Source organism: Neospora caninum, chromosome VIIa, assembly GCF_000208865.1.
Source record: "Neospora caninum Liverpool complete genome, chromosome VIIa".
NCBI lineage: Eukaryota > Apicomplexa > Conoidasida > Eucoccidiorida > Sarcocystidae > Neospora > Neospora caninum.
In genome coordinates this window covers 3,566,435-3,583,815 of record NC_018393.1, presented here as the reverse complement: position 1 = coordinate 3,583,815, position 17,381 = coordinate 3,566,435, and the positions used below count along the sequence as shown (strand labels likewise).

At 57.1% G+C, this 17,381-nt stretch overlaps 2 protein-coding genes across 2 annotated transcripts; both read left to right on the top strand.

The window, feature by feature from the left end:
- Positions 1–864: 864 nt before the first annotated feature.
- Positions 865–4,751, top strand: NCLIV_023380 (putative protein kinase, PfPK7 homolog; the record flags this gene model as incomplete). Its single annotated transcript, XM_003882533.1, has 7 exons — positions 865–1,000; positions 1,624–1,905; positions 2,253–2,408; positions 2,852–2,988; positions 3,640–3,756; positions 4,243–4,431; positions 4,656–4,751. The coding sequence occupies 7 exons, from the start codon at positions 865–867 to the stop codon at positions 4,749–4,751; spliced, it is 1,113 nt and encodes a 370-aa protein (XP_003882582.1).
- A 4,206-nt stretch (positions 4,752–8,957) lies between these two features.
- NCLIV_023370 (hypothetical protein) lies at positions 8,958–16,789 on the top strand (the record flags this gene model as incomplete). The annotated part of the gene is made up of 2 exons (XM_003882532.1): positions 8,958–11,028; positions 11,400–16,789. The coding sequence occupies 2 exons, from the start codon at positions 8,958–8,960 to the stop codon at positions 16,787–16,789; spliced, it is 7,461 nt and encodes a 2,486-aa protein (XP_003882581.1).
- Positions 16,790–17,381: the final 592 nt, after the last annotated feature.

Here is a 17,381-nt window from a genome sequence, read left to right as displayed (position 1 = left end):
GCTTCACACTCACCCGTAAGAAACGAGAGTGCTGGGTTCCCGCAAATTGTGACTTGTCTGAAGCCAAGAGAGGATTAAAACATCGCGTTTGCAGCTGGAGAACGGGCGATATCTCTTTGCTTTCGAGTCTGCGAGCGATCCAACGGGGATCCCCGTCAGGGGAGACTTTCCCAGCAAAACTCCCGTTATTTCCTTTTTTAGATTTTGCAGTTTCTTTTCGAAACCAGCTGCAGTCGAGCGATGCGAGGCACGAACCAGGAGATATTCAGTAACCCCGTGTCCTGCGCATAGAGCCTCCACAGGGATCGCCCGTGAGAGGAAAGAAGAGGGATTTTCCGGAGTAAAACGCCTGGGCCCAGGCGTTTTCCGTCTTCGTTTCTTCGGTGGATCTCTTCCTCTTCTCTGAAAATTCGGCTTTCTCTTTGTTGCACTTTCTCGATTAAACGTTTCCGTTGTCTTGCCGGTCGCCTGGCTGTCTCCAACGGCGGGTTATCCGGGGCCTTCAGGGGGGATGTGCGGAACACGCGCACCGTCTCGCCTGCATGCGCTGCATGATGCAGCGGTAACTTCTAGCTCGCGCCACATCTTCTCATTGTTCCGCAAGTCTTTCCCCACCTGCCTCTTCCGTCTTGGTTTTCCATTCTCGCACCGTTGACTGGGGTCGGTGTGTAGCTCTTTTGCCCCTCCCTCCAAGACACACAGCAAGCACACGGGGGCGGAGTGTCATGGCAGAGCTGCGCTTCTGAGCGATCAGCGAGCGAGGCGCCGTAAATAAAAGAACAAAGGAAAACGAGGAAGGAGACCGAAGAAAGGGGGAAGGAGAGCCGAGTCCCGAGAGGAAGAAATCAGCCACATTCCCCCAGGATGGATTCTTCGAGCACCACACGAAGACCGACAGGCGACTCGGCAGTCAAGACGACTCCTGTCGAGAGGAAATATCGAGACGACAAGGGAATCAAGCACATTAACGACTATGTTGTTGGACGCCGTCTCGGCTCAGGTGCGCTCTAACTTTTTCTCTATCCCCTCCTCTCGTATTCTACAAATGGGCTTGGTACCTCCTGCCTCCGCTGCGTCCTTACCTTTACAGATAAATGCCCATCCCTGCGTATATAGCGTATATATATATATATATATATATATATAAGGATTGGGAATAATGAGTAAAGTGTCAGAGAGATATGTGCATCCTGTATGTCTTTCCTTCTCTAAGTCTTCTCGTGTTCCCTTCTATCATGTCAGCTTCTCTCTCGTTCTATTTCCGTTTGTTGGCGCTCCTCTAACTTCACATACCCGACCCTCCGCTGCCGTCTCGAAGGTATCTTTTCCCCATCCCTTCTTGAGGACGTGTACATTCGCTCTGCCTCATTCCTGAGCATCCTCCAGTCCTATATGTAGATGCCCATATTTATAGGTATGTGTGTATACATCGATGTTTATATATATATATATATATATATGGAAACCATAGGTATATAGCTTTATTTTTCCAAGAACATGCCTTGTTATTGCCTCGACTCGAATAATCACGTGCATAGGGCTGCATGCGGGTGGTCCTTCCGATCGCTCTGTGCGACTTGGTACAGGAAGCGCTGTCGTTTTTTTGTTTTTCGTCTCTTTCAGGACGTTTTTCTACCACAAAAGAATACGATCTGGTTGACCCGTCGACCGGCACCATCCAGGGCCGTTTTGCAGGAAAACGATACCGCAAGGCCGTCTTGTCTCGGAAGAAGGAGTTTCGCACAGACCCCGAGACCCGCCGACCCCAGATCTACACAAAGTTGCAGGAAGTCTGGGAGGAAATCAAAGTTCTCTCGCTCCTCAACAATCCCTACTGCTTACGCGTGCGGGAAGTACTCGAGTCTGGCACTCAAGAAGATGGAGAAGACGGCAAACTATGCATCAGTAAGCTACGGGTTTGCATGCGAACGCACGTGGGGCTCCGTATGTGCGCAGAGATACACGGGCATGTGCATGCATATGTCGCGACCTATCTACATCGGCGGACATAGTTCCCTTCACAGGCATATGCCAAAGACAAACAACCCTCTCTATCCATGTACACGTGCGTATATATATATATATATATATACGCATGTATATATATGCCTATATATGCACATGTATGCTATATTTATGCTCTGCGGTGAGACGGAAACGCTTGCATAAACTGTGTCCGACCTGTTCGTTTCTCTCCATTTTCGACTTTATTCACCTGTCGTTTCTGGGTCTTCGCCGTTTTTGAACCGCAGTCACGAATCTGCAGGCGTGCGGCGCCGTGATGTCGCTGAAAGGCAATGGAGGAAGTGAACAAGAACGGTTTGTCCCCCCTCTCAAGAACGCCGGCACCATTCCCGAGGCAGTCTGCAGGTGTATCGTCCGGGACGTCGCCAAAGGCCTTCTCTACTGTACGTGGCCGTTCTGCGCTTTCTTTCTTCTTCCCTGGTGGCTCTGTTGTCCTCTCGCGTCGTCCTCGTTTTCGCCTCTCTCTCCTCTTTTCTCGCGGCCTTCGCTTTGCCTTTCCCTCGTTCGCGGTGTTGTCTGTGGCGCAGTGGCGCATGCTCCTTGTTCTTTCCAGGCGCCTTTTTGTTTTTGCCTGTTTCACGCGCTGCCTCCACAGCGGCTCTTCTCATGCACGTGAACCTTACACGCGAGCCCCCCCCCCCCGGTCGATTTTGTCTCTCCCTCTTTCACGGACCTTCTTCGCTGCAGATTCGTGCCTCTTTTCGTTCTTTGCATTTGACGCAACTAAGGGATTCTTCATCCACAGCGTGTATACATTTGGAGCTTGCTCGCCTGCACATCCAAGAACATGTATGCATGTGTCCGCGCCCGGTCTGTGACCTCGCAGTGCACGAGGAACTCAATATCGCCCATCGGGACGTGAAGCCGGACAACATGCTCATGGGCGAAGATGGGAGAGTTCAAATTGGAGACATGGGCTCGGCCGACTTCATGGACGCTCAAGGCCGGGTTCGCCACACCAAGGTATTTCTCTCGCCCCCGCACCGCGCGCTCTCTCTCTCTGTTGCTCCCTCTGTCTCTTACAAAAGCACATTTTCTTCTAAAAAGTATGTTCATCTTTGGGTCTAGGTCATCGCGAGGCCTAGCTCTGCATGCATGTACCCACACACATGCAGACGCATAGGCATCTGCCTGTGGTGTGACATGGACGCACCGCGAAGAAAGAGACACGCCATGCCGACTCGCCTCAAATAAGGGACCCAAAACATACATATAGAGACTGAACAGTGTGCATGCATTTCCTCTCTTCACGCTTTTTACTAAACATACCAATGTATGCTGAATTACACATCTGCGTGGGTATGAGCCTACAGAGGACATGGGCAGGCCGGCGTTTGCGGACCACACCAAGAAGGCAGGTCTGCACCTACATACACGGGTATATACATGTATATACATGTATATATATATACATGTATATATATACATGTATATATATACATGTATATAATGTATATGTATACGTAAACGTGCGGTCTTCTTGGTCCCACTTCTGTGGCGATATCATGTGCCCCAATGTGTGAAGCACATTTGTCACTCTGAAAGGCGTCGCATTTCCGGAGTTCTGTCTTTTGCTTTTGTCGCTTTTTTTCCCCTTTTTTGTTGTGTTCTCAGGGCACTTACATGTTCATGGCGCCCGAGTCGATGCGCGTCTCGGCTTCGCCTGGCGAACCTTACGAGGGCCACGGCGGCCGAGCAGCGGATGTGTGGGCGCTGGGAATTTCGCTCTATGTGAGGAGACTTTTCTGCATGCACATACAGCGCAGCACATGGCAGATTGCCATGTTCTCTGGGAAAGTAAACGCCGTGTGGATTAGCGGGTATCGCGGCGCGACGCGTATGCCATGAAATTCACATTTTCGCTTCACCTTGTCCCAGTTGACCGCGTTTGCATCTTTTTCTCTGTCGAGCGCCATACAAAAAGACATGCTTCTACAGATAATAGAAGAAGTGGAAAGGAGAGAACCACATGAGTGCTCAACACCGTATACACGAGGGTGTCTCTACTGGTGTATATGTCGATGCATGCGTTGGGACTGCCTGGGGAGTGTCGTTCCTCGATTCCGCTGCTGTGTCCGCTGCCGTTCTGTTCTTTGCGTCCGCATTCTTCGAGACGGAATCTTTAACCGGGCGAAACTCGAGAAATCTTCACATCGATACGTATAGTGGAATACGCGCATATGGCTTGCTTCTGTTTCCCTTTCGTTTCGCCTTCAGGCTATGCTTTTTGGCGAGCTTCCGTTCAAAGCGACGGCATGCATGGAGCAACTTTTTTCGCAGCTGGCCGAGGGAGCCGTGAAGCTGCCAAAGGACAAGGCAGGCACTGTGTCTGAGGACGGGAAAGCTGTCCTTCTCTCTCTTCTTCAGCCTGAAGTGAAAGACCGAATGACGCTTCCGGCGCTTCTGGTGAGGGAAAGGGGAGGGCGTCGCAGGATAGAGGGGTTGTGTCTCGTTTCCTTCCGCACCTCTCCCAGCAGGCGCGAAGCTGTGGCGTTCTGTGACTATACACTGATAAGGTTCTTCGGCTTTCGAACCCGTTTACGCACGCCTTCGGGTATTGATAGCTTTCCTGTTTTCTGGACTTTCGGCTCCTCATTTGTTCTGTGTATTTTTTATGTTTTTGTCTCTAGGAACACCCGTGGATCAAAGAGGCTGACACTTCTGAGGCGGCGAAGTACGCCCGGCTCGTATTGGACGAGCAGGCGACCTCATCGGGCTCGGATTAAGAGTGAGGGCGAAGGTGACTGAGAATGCCTTCTCTTGTCTCACCCGCCGCTTTGAGTGGGTCTGAATCTGAAACTGTTTCGGCCTTTCTCAGCCTTCTCTGTCTTTTGGAGGGGCCGATCTGCTGACTCCTGCCCTCGTACGCTTAGGCTTCCTCTGCCAGTCTCTCTGAAGCTTTTCTCCGGTTGCGTCTTTCGACGGCGCCATTTTTCCCGCCTTCCTCTCACGGCACATGCAGGTAGCAATCGTGGTTTGTTTCTTCCTCTGTTGACGCTTCTGCTCGGTACGCAGCCCACAAGAAACGGGGACTCTCGTCGCAGCGGCTAGGAGGGGCTCGAATGGGAAGCGAAAACAGAGGGGACACACCGTCAGACAAATGCGATTTTTGTAGAACACGCACAAGGAAACAAAAAGAGAAAGTCCAAAGTGACTCGGTCCGCCGGCACGAGAAATGTATGTAAGCCTCCTCGCCGAACAATGAGAAAACAGAATGTAGAGATAAGGGGAAAATGTGCAAGAAGGCGACCATGAAGGAGACGCGCCACGTGAGGTGTAAGTCGCGCTTCGTAGTGGGAAGCAAACGCACCTTTTGGTATCAAGTCGTCGACGTCGTCAGGTTTCCGGCGGTCGGTTGGCCTGCGCCAAGCAGCCCCTTGCCTCGGTTTCAAGTGTTCACCCTGGTTTTCCAGCAAGAGAATGATCCTTTTACCTATAATCGCCGTTACCGTTGGTCTGGTACCTCCAGTGTCTTTCCGTGTGGAATTCGTACGGTTTTTCTTGTTCTCAAATCTGTTCCTCTTTAGTTGACACAGTGCACGTGGATTAGTGCCGAGACATGGAGCCGACGGGAGAAGCCGCCCCAAGAATAGGGCGTTTCATGAGCGAGGATGAGAGGGTTGCCTTGGCATAGCGCACGTTCATGTTGGTTTGGCGGGGAGCGACAACCTAAACGGGCCGTCGTCGGCTTTGAGACACGCAGCACCCCAAAAATGTGCTTCCAGTCGCACACGGAAACAGTTATGTGGAGATTTCTATTTGTGTATGCATGCATTTGGGCACACGTTTTTTAGGCTGGTAAATGCGTTGGCCACTTGACCTCGCACTCCTGTATGTGTGCATTTTTGTCACTACATTTACTGACTGCGCGCCGACAGGACCACAAAAAGCGGCATACGAGTCGCGGGATACGCACACTTATTGAAGTTTTTCTATGTGAACGGATGCTTACTCTGGGGCGGTCACTTGCACACACAAAAACGCGAAGAACGGAATGTAATGTAGTGCGACCTCTCACGAATACTGAGCGTCGACCCTAAACATGTGCGTTTGGCGTGTTTCAGTGGAAGAAGGAAGACGCAAAGAATGGACCTTAGTGAACTCAGCATTTCAACGGAAATTTCGCCTGAGCAAGCTGGGAAGCTGATACTGTTCCTGTTCTAGCGCCGGGGCCACACGACAAGCACGGACGTCAAATCCCCTTATTCAATTTGAACCCGATCGAATCCAATGAGAACATGCTTTTTCCTCCTACAAACGTTTTTCTCAGTATGCACCTATCATCTTCGTTACTTCTGATTCGGTCTCTTGGAACAGGACAGCGCAAATTGCATATCTACGAGGTTGTGTTGCAGGTTTTTCGTCGTGTCAGGGGCTATGTGCAGAATGCTAACGTTAAAGCGGCCGTCGCTGGATTGTGAACACAGCGGAACTGAGGCTGTTCCTTGTCCACAAATGCTCGATTTGTCAATGGTGAACAGGCGGTGTACGCCAGGAGATGCCTCCGTTTGGCAACTCCATGTTATTTTCTCAAATAACTGCACGGACTTCGCATTTTGACAAATTTGAGATGCAAACATGAGGTCGAACTACTCCTTTGAGTGCCTCCTCACCTCGCGCGTTCGGAATGCTCATCTTATGGTTCATTGTAACCTAGTTGGAACCTGTTTCAGACCACGACAACGACTGAATCCCCTTAAGAACTGTGAGTCTCAGTCTGGGTCGGCCGTACCAACTCAGGTCTAAGCGCCGCGGCTCATCCCTCCTCTCCGAATCCGGTTAACTTCCACTGGTAGTCCATGCCCCATCTCCACTCTGAGGAGATCTCGGCGATTCCAGCCGGTAAAACTCTGTGTGCCGGAACAGTTTCCCTGTGCGATCCTATTCCCCGTCCGTTAGCCCATCCACGGAGTTTGTGAAAGGGATCTTCCGAAACACAAAAGGCACCACACTGCACGATGCGCCTAACATGAAATTCCGGCAGGAAAACACACGAAATCTCCGGGGATTTCTCCTTCAGTCGGATCCTTCGTTTACAGTGGCAAACAAAGGGTACTGTCCTGTCGCTCCCCCCTCGTGCTGGTGAAGAACATGTGTTCACATGGAATATATTTCTTCGCATCCTCTCTGTGAGAGTCTGTAACTCGGCCGTTTTCTCGGAGCTGTTTGCCAACCCACGAGAACTCCTAACCTGCCAGTGAAAGCGCGGTACGTCAGCAGAACGCGCGATTTCTGCGTCGCTCGCCGGACTTACAGGCACCCCCGAGAAAGGTGACGTTTGCCAATCTCTGCATTTGCCCTTTAGTCCATCGTCTGCTGCCTGCGAAAGCGTCAGCTTTTTCCAAAGAATCCCTCCCGTCCGTGTATCTTTGCGTTGCGATGCAACTGCATTTGTAGGCTGCAGTCGCTTCCGCTGACATGGCTTTTCCCAGCAAACCTCGCAGTGTGCTGGTGTGTCGGAACCGGTAGGCGCTTCTCATACCAGAAGGACGGGCGTTGTTCAGGCGGCTGTTTCCCTGGTCCTTTTCCAAAACCATTCCTGTTTTTTCTTCTGGAAAGAAGTCCAGTGTCTGTTCCTCTTTCGAATTGGATCAGAGGCGTCAGACACCAGTCGTGGTTCCCCAGTTGGTCGAGTGTGAAAGTCGCATGCGCGAAAAAAGCGACTGCTGGACGGCGAACTTGGGCGGCACAGTTTTCGTAGAGATCGTTGTCCAGAGTCTGTCGGCAAATGGTAAGACACCTGGCCAGTTTACGCCTTGCTTTTTCACTTGGCCGCGAAAGAAATTGCGTTTCCCTGGCGTCAAATGCCTGGTTTTTGATTCGTTTTCGTGCGGGGCCGGCTAGCCGGGGCCCGAATTTGCTGTCACTTCGGAAATCCAATCGCAAATCCCCCCCCCCTCCAGTCAACCTTCTCACGGAGTGATGCAAGCAACCAACAAAGCAGGGGGTTTTCCTCGAGTGACAGCAACGTTTTCTTGTCTTTTTGCTCCTCTCTTGGCGGTACAACATCTCCGTCACGCCAGGCGATTCATGCTCTTGACTCTGTTTCCCGTTCGTTTGCCGCCGGCCAGTCCGCTTCGCGGGAACCCAACTCTCCCGTCCACTTCTCTGTCGCGTCCGTCTTTTCCTTCTCTCCAAGCTCTTTCGATTCCTATCGGCTTTCTTCGGTCCGTGCGTCTGTTCGGATGTGCTGGCTTTCCCCCCACTTCCCCGCTGGCGGGGTCCGCGCGTTCGAGCACCGAGACTGCTCCACAAAGCGATGAGGAGACTGTCTGTTTGTAGTGGTACTTGAATCTTCCTTCGTGCTGCTGTTCGTCCGCTTTTCCCTTTTAGCCGTCTCCCGGGTTTTAGCGAGTGATCTGAAGACAGGAACCCCGCGACCTCTCAGTAGGCTTTCCACGGCTTTGAACAACCTCGGCTCGACAGCTGTCCGGTACTCCGCGGGGTAGAGAGAGCGCTACACGGCGAGACAGGCAAAACGCAGAGAGAAGCACAGAAAAAGGAGGAAAGATGCAGGGTTGAAACGGTTCCCTGAGATGCAGGGGCGTAGATCGAAAACACTCACTATACTGGACGTGGGAAGGCACTTTCCTTCGTTTTTTCTGTGTGTGTCTTTTCTCAACGGGTCGTCTTCTCTGCTTACCTTCGTCAACTGTCAGGGAAACATGGATGACATGGCTGTCCAAAGACTCCTTATAGAGGCTGCCATGCCTCGCCCAACCCTGGCGCCCTGAAGTTCACTGCCTTCCCCCCGAGTCGTCTACAGAAGCACCAAGGGACTGCCTTCGCGCCCGATCCGGCTGGCTCTTTCTTTTGCATGCGGCGCCCCAAGTTGTTCGCCATCGTGTGTGGAAGCGGAAAACCGCTGAGTCAGGACGCATGCGTCCGGAACAGGCATGCAGCATCGGGACCTACATTTTGAATCCGGAAACATGGCGGACGTATGCAAGTCCTTGCCTCCTTGCTTACCCGAGGAAAGGCGTGACGAAAAAGCGACTTCCCCCTCTCCTCCGTCTTTGTCTCCCTTGGTTACTTCGTGCGCGACCTCGTCGCGTGCCTCTGCGTCGCCCGCTTCCTCGACTTCCTCTCGTTCTTCCTTGCGTTTTTCAGATTTCTCTCACTACTCCCTCTCACCGGCTTCTGCGTCTTCCTGTTCCCCCTCGCCTGCGTCCTCTTCTTCTGCCTCGGCCGATGCCTCTTCTTCCCCGTATTCCTCGTCGGTGTCTGCCTCTGTCGCGCTGCTGGTAGATGAGGCGGAAATGGCCTCGCCGTTCTGCCACGCGGGATCGGCTACGCACCCGGAATCTCCGTCGCGCATTGTTGCTATCCTCGAGACTCTTCTCCGCCACGGTTGGGTGTCCAGGCGTGACCGAGGTGTTCCTCGGCGCGGCGAGGCCACGCCTGAGCAGGCCAAGAGGACAGAAGAGCCACTCCCTTTCGGAAATTCGCCAGACCTGGCGCGTTGCGGGAGCGAGGCGCCTCTCGCTCGCGGGCCTTCGGGGAGTCGCTCTGAGGAGTGCACCTTTCCTGTCTCTCTTTCCCCCTTTGACCGCTCCTCTGCGCCGTCTTCTTTGTCTCCGCCCGATGGAGATCTACGCTTTTCTCCCTCGCCCGACTGCTCCGCCAGCGAAGCGGTTCGAGGCGGGCATCGCGGGTCTCCCACTGCTGCGCCGTCTTCGTTTCCTTTCTACTCCACGTGCCCGAGGCTGGTTGTCCTGCCGTGCGCCCGACTGGCCACAGATGAAGAGCTGCGTGTTTGCCACACGGCAGACTACATTGCTCGCATTGACTCCGTGTTCCCCTCTTCTCTCGCTTCTCCCGGCTCTTCGCTCCGCAAAGCCCCCGCCAAGGCGGGCCAAGGCAAGGAGAAGAAACCTTTGCAAGCTGCGTCCGCTCTTCCAGATCGGTTGAAGAAAGGCAGGAAATGGTCCGCTCACAACCCCGATCTGGACTGCAAATCGACTTCGTGCCATTCCCCCTCTGCGTCTTCCTCCGATTCGCCCTCCGTTTCTGAACCCAGTTCGGCGCCGTCCCCCTCGTCGCGTGCTTCCGTGCGGCGCCTGCCTTCGCCGCCCCTCGCACGCCCGAAAGGGTCGGCGACAGACAGGGCGCAGGCGACTTGTGAAGACGCGGTCCCGTCAAGGAAACCTCACGCGGAGACAGAAGGCCCAGCCGGTCGTGGCGGCTCATGGGCAGACCCCACGGAGCGCGGAGATGAGAAGAAGGTATTGGGCGCACACCCGGCGCCCCCGTCTTTGCCGTCTTCGCTATTTCCGACGGCACCATCTTCCCTGTCGCAGGCGATGGAAGACGCGTCAGGGGCCGGGGCCGCATGCGCTCTGGCAGCCCCGCTCGAAGCCGCTGAGCACTGCGAGACGGACGCGACCCCGCCCTCTTCGTCTGCTTTCTTGGCGTCGCCGTCGCCGACGGCGCTGTCGACACAGCCGTCGACAGCTTCCGCCTCGCCCTCGGTTCGGCAGTACGTGAGTCCCTTCGGAAGAGACACCTTCATCTGTCCCCGGACACCCCACACTGCGCGACTCGCGGCCGGCGCTGCGCTGGCCCTCTGCGACCTCGTCCTCGGCCCACCCGCCAGCCTTGGTCGGCCCAGGGAGACTCGCCGCAAAAAGAAGGGAAAGCGAAAAGAGGAGCTCCAAGAAAGACAGCAAGAGGGACACCAAGAGAGACAGCAAGAGGGACACCAAGAGGGACAGCACGAGGGACACCAAGAGGCGAAGCCGGAGCAGTGGGAAGCAGAGACGGGGGACCAAGCGAGAGGGCTGGGAGAGGCCGCCGAAGGGGTTGCCAGCGAGAGGCAACAGATGGCGTCTTCGTTTGAAGAGATAGAAAGACTGGAAGGCGAGAGGGAAGACGTTCCAGCTGCGACAGAACGCGGTGAAGGCGTACTGCACGCTGGCGAAAAGCCTCAAGAGAATACAGTGAAACGCGGCTTCGCTATTATTCGCCCTCCAGGCCACCATGCCTGCTCCAATGAAGCAGCCGGTAAGAAGTCTGGCGGGCCTCTCAGAGATTCTCGTGTTTTGCGTTGACACGTCAGGAGTGCGGGGAGGTCTGCTCGGAACGTCGCGTTCCTCCTTCCCCTTCCCCCGTGTCGCATGTATATTCATCTTTTTCTCTTCATTCTTTGCTTTCCTTTCCCCGTAACCTGCGCTTGCGGTTTTTGCTCTCTTCCCCCCGTCTGCCTGCACATGAGTTGAGCTAGCTCTGCGTGCTCGTTTCTGCGCTCCTGTGGTCTCCACTCCTTTCGCATTGTGGCTGTTTGTCGCCTCGCCCATTGTGGCGAGAAACGCCGGTTCGAGGCTGCATCTTCTCTTTGGCTTTTTTCTTTGGGCTTTTCCCCCCGCGTTTTCCAGGCTTCTGTATCTACAACAACGTGGCCCTCGCCGCGAACTACCTCCTCACCAAGCACGGCTTGTCGCGCGTCGCGATTCTCGACTGGGACGTTCACCACGGCAACGGAACACAAGACCTCTTCTACAACTCATCGTCCGTGCTGTATGTGTCTGTCCATCGCTACGACAAAGCCAAGCCTGCGTCGAGCACGCAGGCAGACGCCGCCGATGCTGCTTCCTCTTCTTTGAACGCATCGGACACGGAACCTAGCGCTGTCCCCTCGGCCTCTTCGGCCTCACCCGCGTCGTCGGCTGGGGCCGGCTTCTACCCCGGGACAGGAGCCTTGACAGAGACAGGCGTCGCTGCGGGGCGCGGCTACACGATCAACATTCCGCTATCGAAGGGCTACACAGATGGAGACATGTTTTGGGCCTTCTGCGGGATTGTCGCGCCGGCTCTCACGGCCTTCCGGCCGCAGGTGATCCTCGTGTCTGCAGGCTTTGACGCAGCAGCAGGCGATCCCCTCGGCGGCTGCTTTTTGTCTCCGCCTCTCTTTGCGTGGATGACCCGGCAAGTCTGTCGCCTGGCCGACCTCCACTGCGGCGGCAAGGCTCTGTTCTTTCTCGAGGGCGGCTACAATGGCGACGTGCTGGGGACCTGTGTGGAGGCGTGCGTGGCTGCGCTGGTGGGGGCGGAGACCGCAGTCGACGGAGACATGCGCGCGGGGCCAGCGCCCCACATCGCCGCGGAAGACGCGGTGTACGGAATGCACGCGGAGGGCGACGACGGGCGCCGGGAGGAGTCGCCCGATTCTGGAGAGGCGAGCGAAAGCGCGGGCCGTGCGGGACATGCAGAGGAAGAGCAGGAGCCCACCGCGAGAAGGCCCAGTCAGACTGGGGCGAGTGACACGTGCGCCGACACGGGGAGTCGAACGCTCCAGGAAAGTCAAGGGACGAGCTTGAGAAAGCCGCAAGGAGAAAGCAGCTTCTGCTGCTCTTCGCCGCTCTCGCTGAGGTTGGGCGAAACCCTCGCGCGCCTCGATCTCGGCATTCTGGAAGGTGTGGAACCCGCTGTCGCGTCGTCCAAATTTCTAGACGTGCGCTCGCCGCACGCGTCGGTTTCTCTTCCTGTCTCCCCTCTCGTGCACGGGGCCTCCAGGTGGTCTCCGTTCTGTGCTTCGACTCCGGCGTCCCCGGAGTTTTCTTCTCGGGCGTGTCCTCTTCCCCCGTTCGCTCTGCCCCTGCTTTTTGACGAACGCGCCGCGATCTTGTGCCCCAAGTGTCGCTGGCTCTCCCACAACAAGGCTCGCTTGCCGTCTTCGCGTTCGCGTTCGACATCGATCGCGTGCTGCGCCACTGCCTCGTCCACACAGAGAACAGGGGATGCCGTTTGCGGCCCACCGCCCGCCGGCACGCGGTCCAGAGGGCCTGCGTTTGAACAGTTGTCGGCGGTTTGCAAGGCCGGGCTGTCCTTTTTCGTCGAGAAACGAACGCACGCAAAGTTTGTTCCCGACCCGTTCCCGCCGGGAGAGCGGTGGGCGGTGATCTCGCCGGCCGCCGTCGACCTGGCGATGCGAGACGCCGCCGACGTCTCGCCTCTGGGCACCGGGAACGTGGCCAGTTGGGCTCCAATCGCGACCGCGGAGACAGGGGGCAAGACAAAGGGGCGAGGCGACGAGAAACGTTCGCGCGGGGACGGCAAGAAGAAGGGTCAGGACGCGAAAGGCCGGAAAGAAGCTCGGAAGAGAGAGGCCCCAAAGGCCGACTGCGAGACAGCACGTCGTCGAGAGGAAGCACATTGTCTCCAACAGGGCGTGGCGTCCGATGTTGAGACTGGGGCGGCACAAGGGACCCCGCTGTCGTTGTCAGAATCCTGTGTGTCGCCCCGTTCGCCATGTTCGCTTCCAGCCTGTCGTGCGGCTTCGGAGCGCTTTGCGTCGGCCGGCGCCGTTTGCCCTACGTGCACCGTCTGTTCCCCGTTTTTCTCGACGGTGTCTCCAGCGCCTGGATCGCCGACAGCGTGTCCGCAGTGGAGGTCGCAGCCTTCTTCGCCTTCGCCCTTTCTCTCCATCTCGCGCAAGGCGTGGGGTTCGTCTGCGACAGCCGGGCCTTCCCGTCCCGCCGAGGGTGAGCCGTTCGCCTCAGCGGCGGTGCCGACAAGTCGCGGTGGCAACGCACTGTGCTCTGCGGTTTTGTTTGGCGCCATAGCGGAAGACGAGTTTGAGGCGACAGCCCCCGAATGCCAGGACGCCCTCGCGAGTCTTTGCGCCCCGCAGCTAGAGGGGACGACCCAGCTGTGTCCTCACGCGCCCGCGCTCGTCTGTGCCGCGTGTGGGGTCTCTCTCGAGCCTGCGGAAATCGCCTTTCCCTCGTCTGCTCCTGCCTCGCCGACACAGTCTTCGAGTTCTGCAGCGGCGTCCCCTGTAGGCAGTGCCGCGGGCCCCGGAGGCTCTTTGAGCTCCGAGCGCGTTGGAGCCGAACGCGGAGAAGACGCACAAGAGGCTCTCAGCGAGCGTCAGAAGCTGGTGGTGTGCCGCCAGGCGACCTATGACAGTCTTCGTCTCGTCCGACACCTGCATGCGCGCTCTCCGTTCTTTCTGCCTCCGCTCCCGCCGCTTCCGAAAACTGTGAAGACGAAGAACGGCCCACCAGCCTCAGAGACGGCGGATGCAGCGGCGGAAAGGTCTGCACAAATCGAGTTTCAGCTTCGCGTAGACCCGCCGGGAGACGCGGAGGAAGCGAGCACGCAAGGGAGGGACACCAGTGAAGCGAACGACGGAGAAGACGGGACTGACGGGAGACACTCGGGACACAAAGATCGGAAGATAAGCGATAGGACCACAGAAGAACAACGCAGAGATGGGAAACCCAACACAACGCTAACAATGAGAGGCGGCCAGGGAGACAAAGAAGAACAAACGGCGGAGCTTCGGGAGACAGGGGACGAACGCGGTGGCGACACGAATCAGACTGTTTGCGTGTCTTCTCTTATTTCCACCTCGTCTTCAATGATGGCCTCGCCGGGTCCCCATGCTGCTTCCGCTGCTCCATGCGGAAGTCGGCGTCCCACCTCTACGCCGTCCTCCTCTGCTGACTCCTGGACTGTCTCCGCTGCTCTGTCTCCCTCTCCTGCATCGTATCCTCCTCGCGCTTCTTCTTCGTGTGCTTCTGTCCCTTCGTCGCCTCTGTTGCCTTCTTCCTCCCGGCCATTGGCGAACGTGTTCCCGGCGGGCTGGCTCTCGCATGTGCGTTGCCGGATTGTTGGCGGGCGCGTGAATCGCTGGCTGCTTCCCTCGATCTGCGCGGACGAAGTGCATGCGCGCGGGGCGAAGCTGGGAAGGACGACGGCCCTTGCGAAGAACGATTGCATCAAGCAGGGACAGCTGGTGAAGCTGTGCAGCTGGAGCGAGGCTGCCTTCTACACCTGGGTGCATGTGCATGCAGCGAAGGCGGAGAGTGGCGCGACAACGGAGACCCGGAGCTCGGAGAAGGCCCACGAAGCGGCGGGGACGCTGCAGGCGCTCGAGGCTCTTTTCAGGCGACTGAAGCGTCCAGACGACGGCGCGGGCGAAGGGCGGATCCAAGACAAGACCGCCCTTGGAGTTCACGACCGACCGAGCCAGGAGGACCATGAAAGGAACGGCGAAGGAATCGCCTTCCACGCCTCCCTGACTCCTCATCACGAGGCGCTGGAGTCCGCCGTTCTCTCCTTCGATCCTGAACAGGTCTTGGAGCTTCTGCGCATTCGGCCGGATGCCCTCTCACTCCGCGGGCCGCAGGCTGCTTCGAGGGATCTTCCGCCTTCGCCCTCGGGGTCTGCCGCGTCTCTTTCCCACGCCTCTCTGTCCCCGTCTCGGCCCTCGCCCGACTCGGGTTCCTCCAACGTGGCTACCGAGCTGGCCAAGTTCATGCCGCGATGCCACCGCGTCTTCTGGACGCATGCGTGGGCGCTCGCAGAGCCGTCCACGTCGAAAGAGGCCGGCGAGGGAGGAAGGAAGAGAGATCCCGGCGACGAAACGGAAGGAGAAGCAGGAGAAGAGGCAGGGGGAGAGGAGCGAAACTCGGGGACGCGTCCTGAGACCCGAGAGGTTTCCGCTGCTCCGTCAGCTGTTTCCGCCCTCGCGCGACTACAGCTGGAGACTCCTGAGTGCACCGGCCCCGACGTGCTTCCAGCGTTGTCCCCTCGCCAACCGGCCTCGGCCTCCTCGTCTGCGCCTCGTTCTTCGTCTCCCTCCTCGTCGGCGTCGTGCGTTCCTGTGTCTCCGCTGGCACCTGTTTCCTCTTCTGCCGCGGGTTCTGTCTCGCCTACGTGCGGCTCGCGGTTTGCATGCGCCGTCGCCCTCGAAGACGTCGCGCAGTTCGTACGGCCCTGCGTGATGGACATCAAGATGGGCATTCAAATGTACGATCCGAGCTGTACAGACGTCGTGAAGATTCAGCGCATGCAGGAGAAAGCGCGAGGGCGGTCCGTCGCCTCCCACGGCTTCTTCATCTGCGGAGTCTCGGCGGGGGCCGTGGACACTGCAGGCGCTCCCGGGACGCAGGCAGCTGGCGAAGCAGGCGAAGAGGCCCAGGCAGAAAGCAAAGACAAAGAGCAGTTTTTCGGCACGGATGCGACTGGCGAAGAGGCGCGGCAAGGTGGAGGGTATGCAGAAAATGTCGTGTCGTCTCTGAGGCCGTTTGTGCTGTCGAAACAAGACGCCTACGCGGTCACTCAGGACGCCGAGTTCCTCCGCGTGTTCGCCAACTTTTTCTGTGTCAACAGGTGCCCGCAGTTAGCTGCGCGCCTGATTCGGAAATGCCTCGACAGGCTGGCGACTCTGCAAAGGCTCTTCGAGCAACAGGCGCAAGTCGCTTTCTACGGCTCAAGCCTCCTGTTCGTCTTCGACGCGGGTCCAGCTCCAGCTGCGACCTCGCCGGGATCGGCGCCTTCTACCGATGCGTCGGCCGTCTTCGCGTGGCCACAGCGAACGGGACGAATGGAAGCGGCGACGAAAGAAGAACACAAAGTGGGCAACAGCGGGGGTCCGGAAACGCGTGTGCGGCGGCACGGCGAGGCAGGCAGCGCCGTTTGCGCGGACAGTCCACGCGTGAACCAGGACAACGAAGCGCTCCATGATGCGATCGTCGAGAGTTTCGGTGCGTATATGGTGGATTTCGCCCATGTCAATTTCAGTCATAGACAACAGGATCGGGGCTACCTTTTCGGCCTCTCGAATCTGCAGCGACTGTTCGCCCGCGTCCTGGACAGTCTGGCGCCGTCGCCGCCGCACGCGTCGGTTGAGCCAGCACCCGAGTCGAAGAGCAAAGACACAGCGAGAAAAGAGGAAACGGGAGCGCGTGAAGAGCCTGGCGAAACGTACGGGCCTGGGGAGGGCGGGAAGGCCGAACAACAAGAGGGAAGGCCATGAGCACGTGCTCAGCAAAAGAGTCGCGAGAGGGCGGCGGGTGCACGCACAGGGCGAAATGCAAATACGTGGCGACACATATCTAGGGAGTGAAGCGCATGCAACTGGTGTGTTTAGGGGCGGGAGGGAGGGGGGGCGGGGGATCGATTGAGAGTGGAAACAACGTCGAAACGATGCAGACGCACACCGGTAAGCGCCAAGTCTATCGTTTGCTTAGGAAGACAGGCGACGTGGAGCAGACAGCGGAGAGGTCAAAAGCGGCGACACCGATGAAGATATGTTTGTGTGCTTGTTCTAGCGGTTTCGTTCCTTCCACTTTCGGCTTTTTCTCCCGCTTCGAGATCATTCTGGGCTCGACAGAGTTAGGCCGTTCATAAAAGAGTGCCGCGTGTGTGCTGGTCGCGTTTCTCTCAACTTTGTCTTCAACTTTTTCCTTTCCGCCAGCGATTTCTTTAAGGTTTCCTTCACCTTTTTCTCTGCTCAACGCATGCGTGTGTGGTACGCCCACCGGGCCACGCTACCTGTCAGGACGCGCTACCAAATGGGCGATCCGTCTCTCAGAGCCACAAAAGCCCAGCTAACGGGAGTTCTGCGC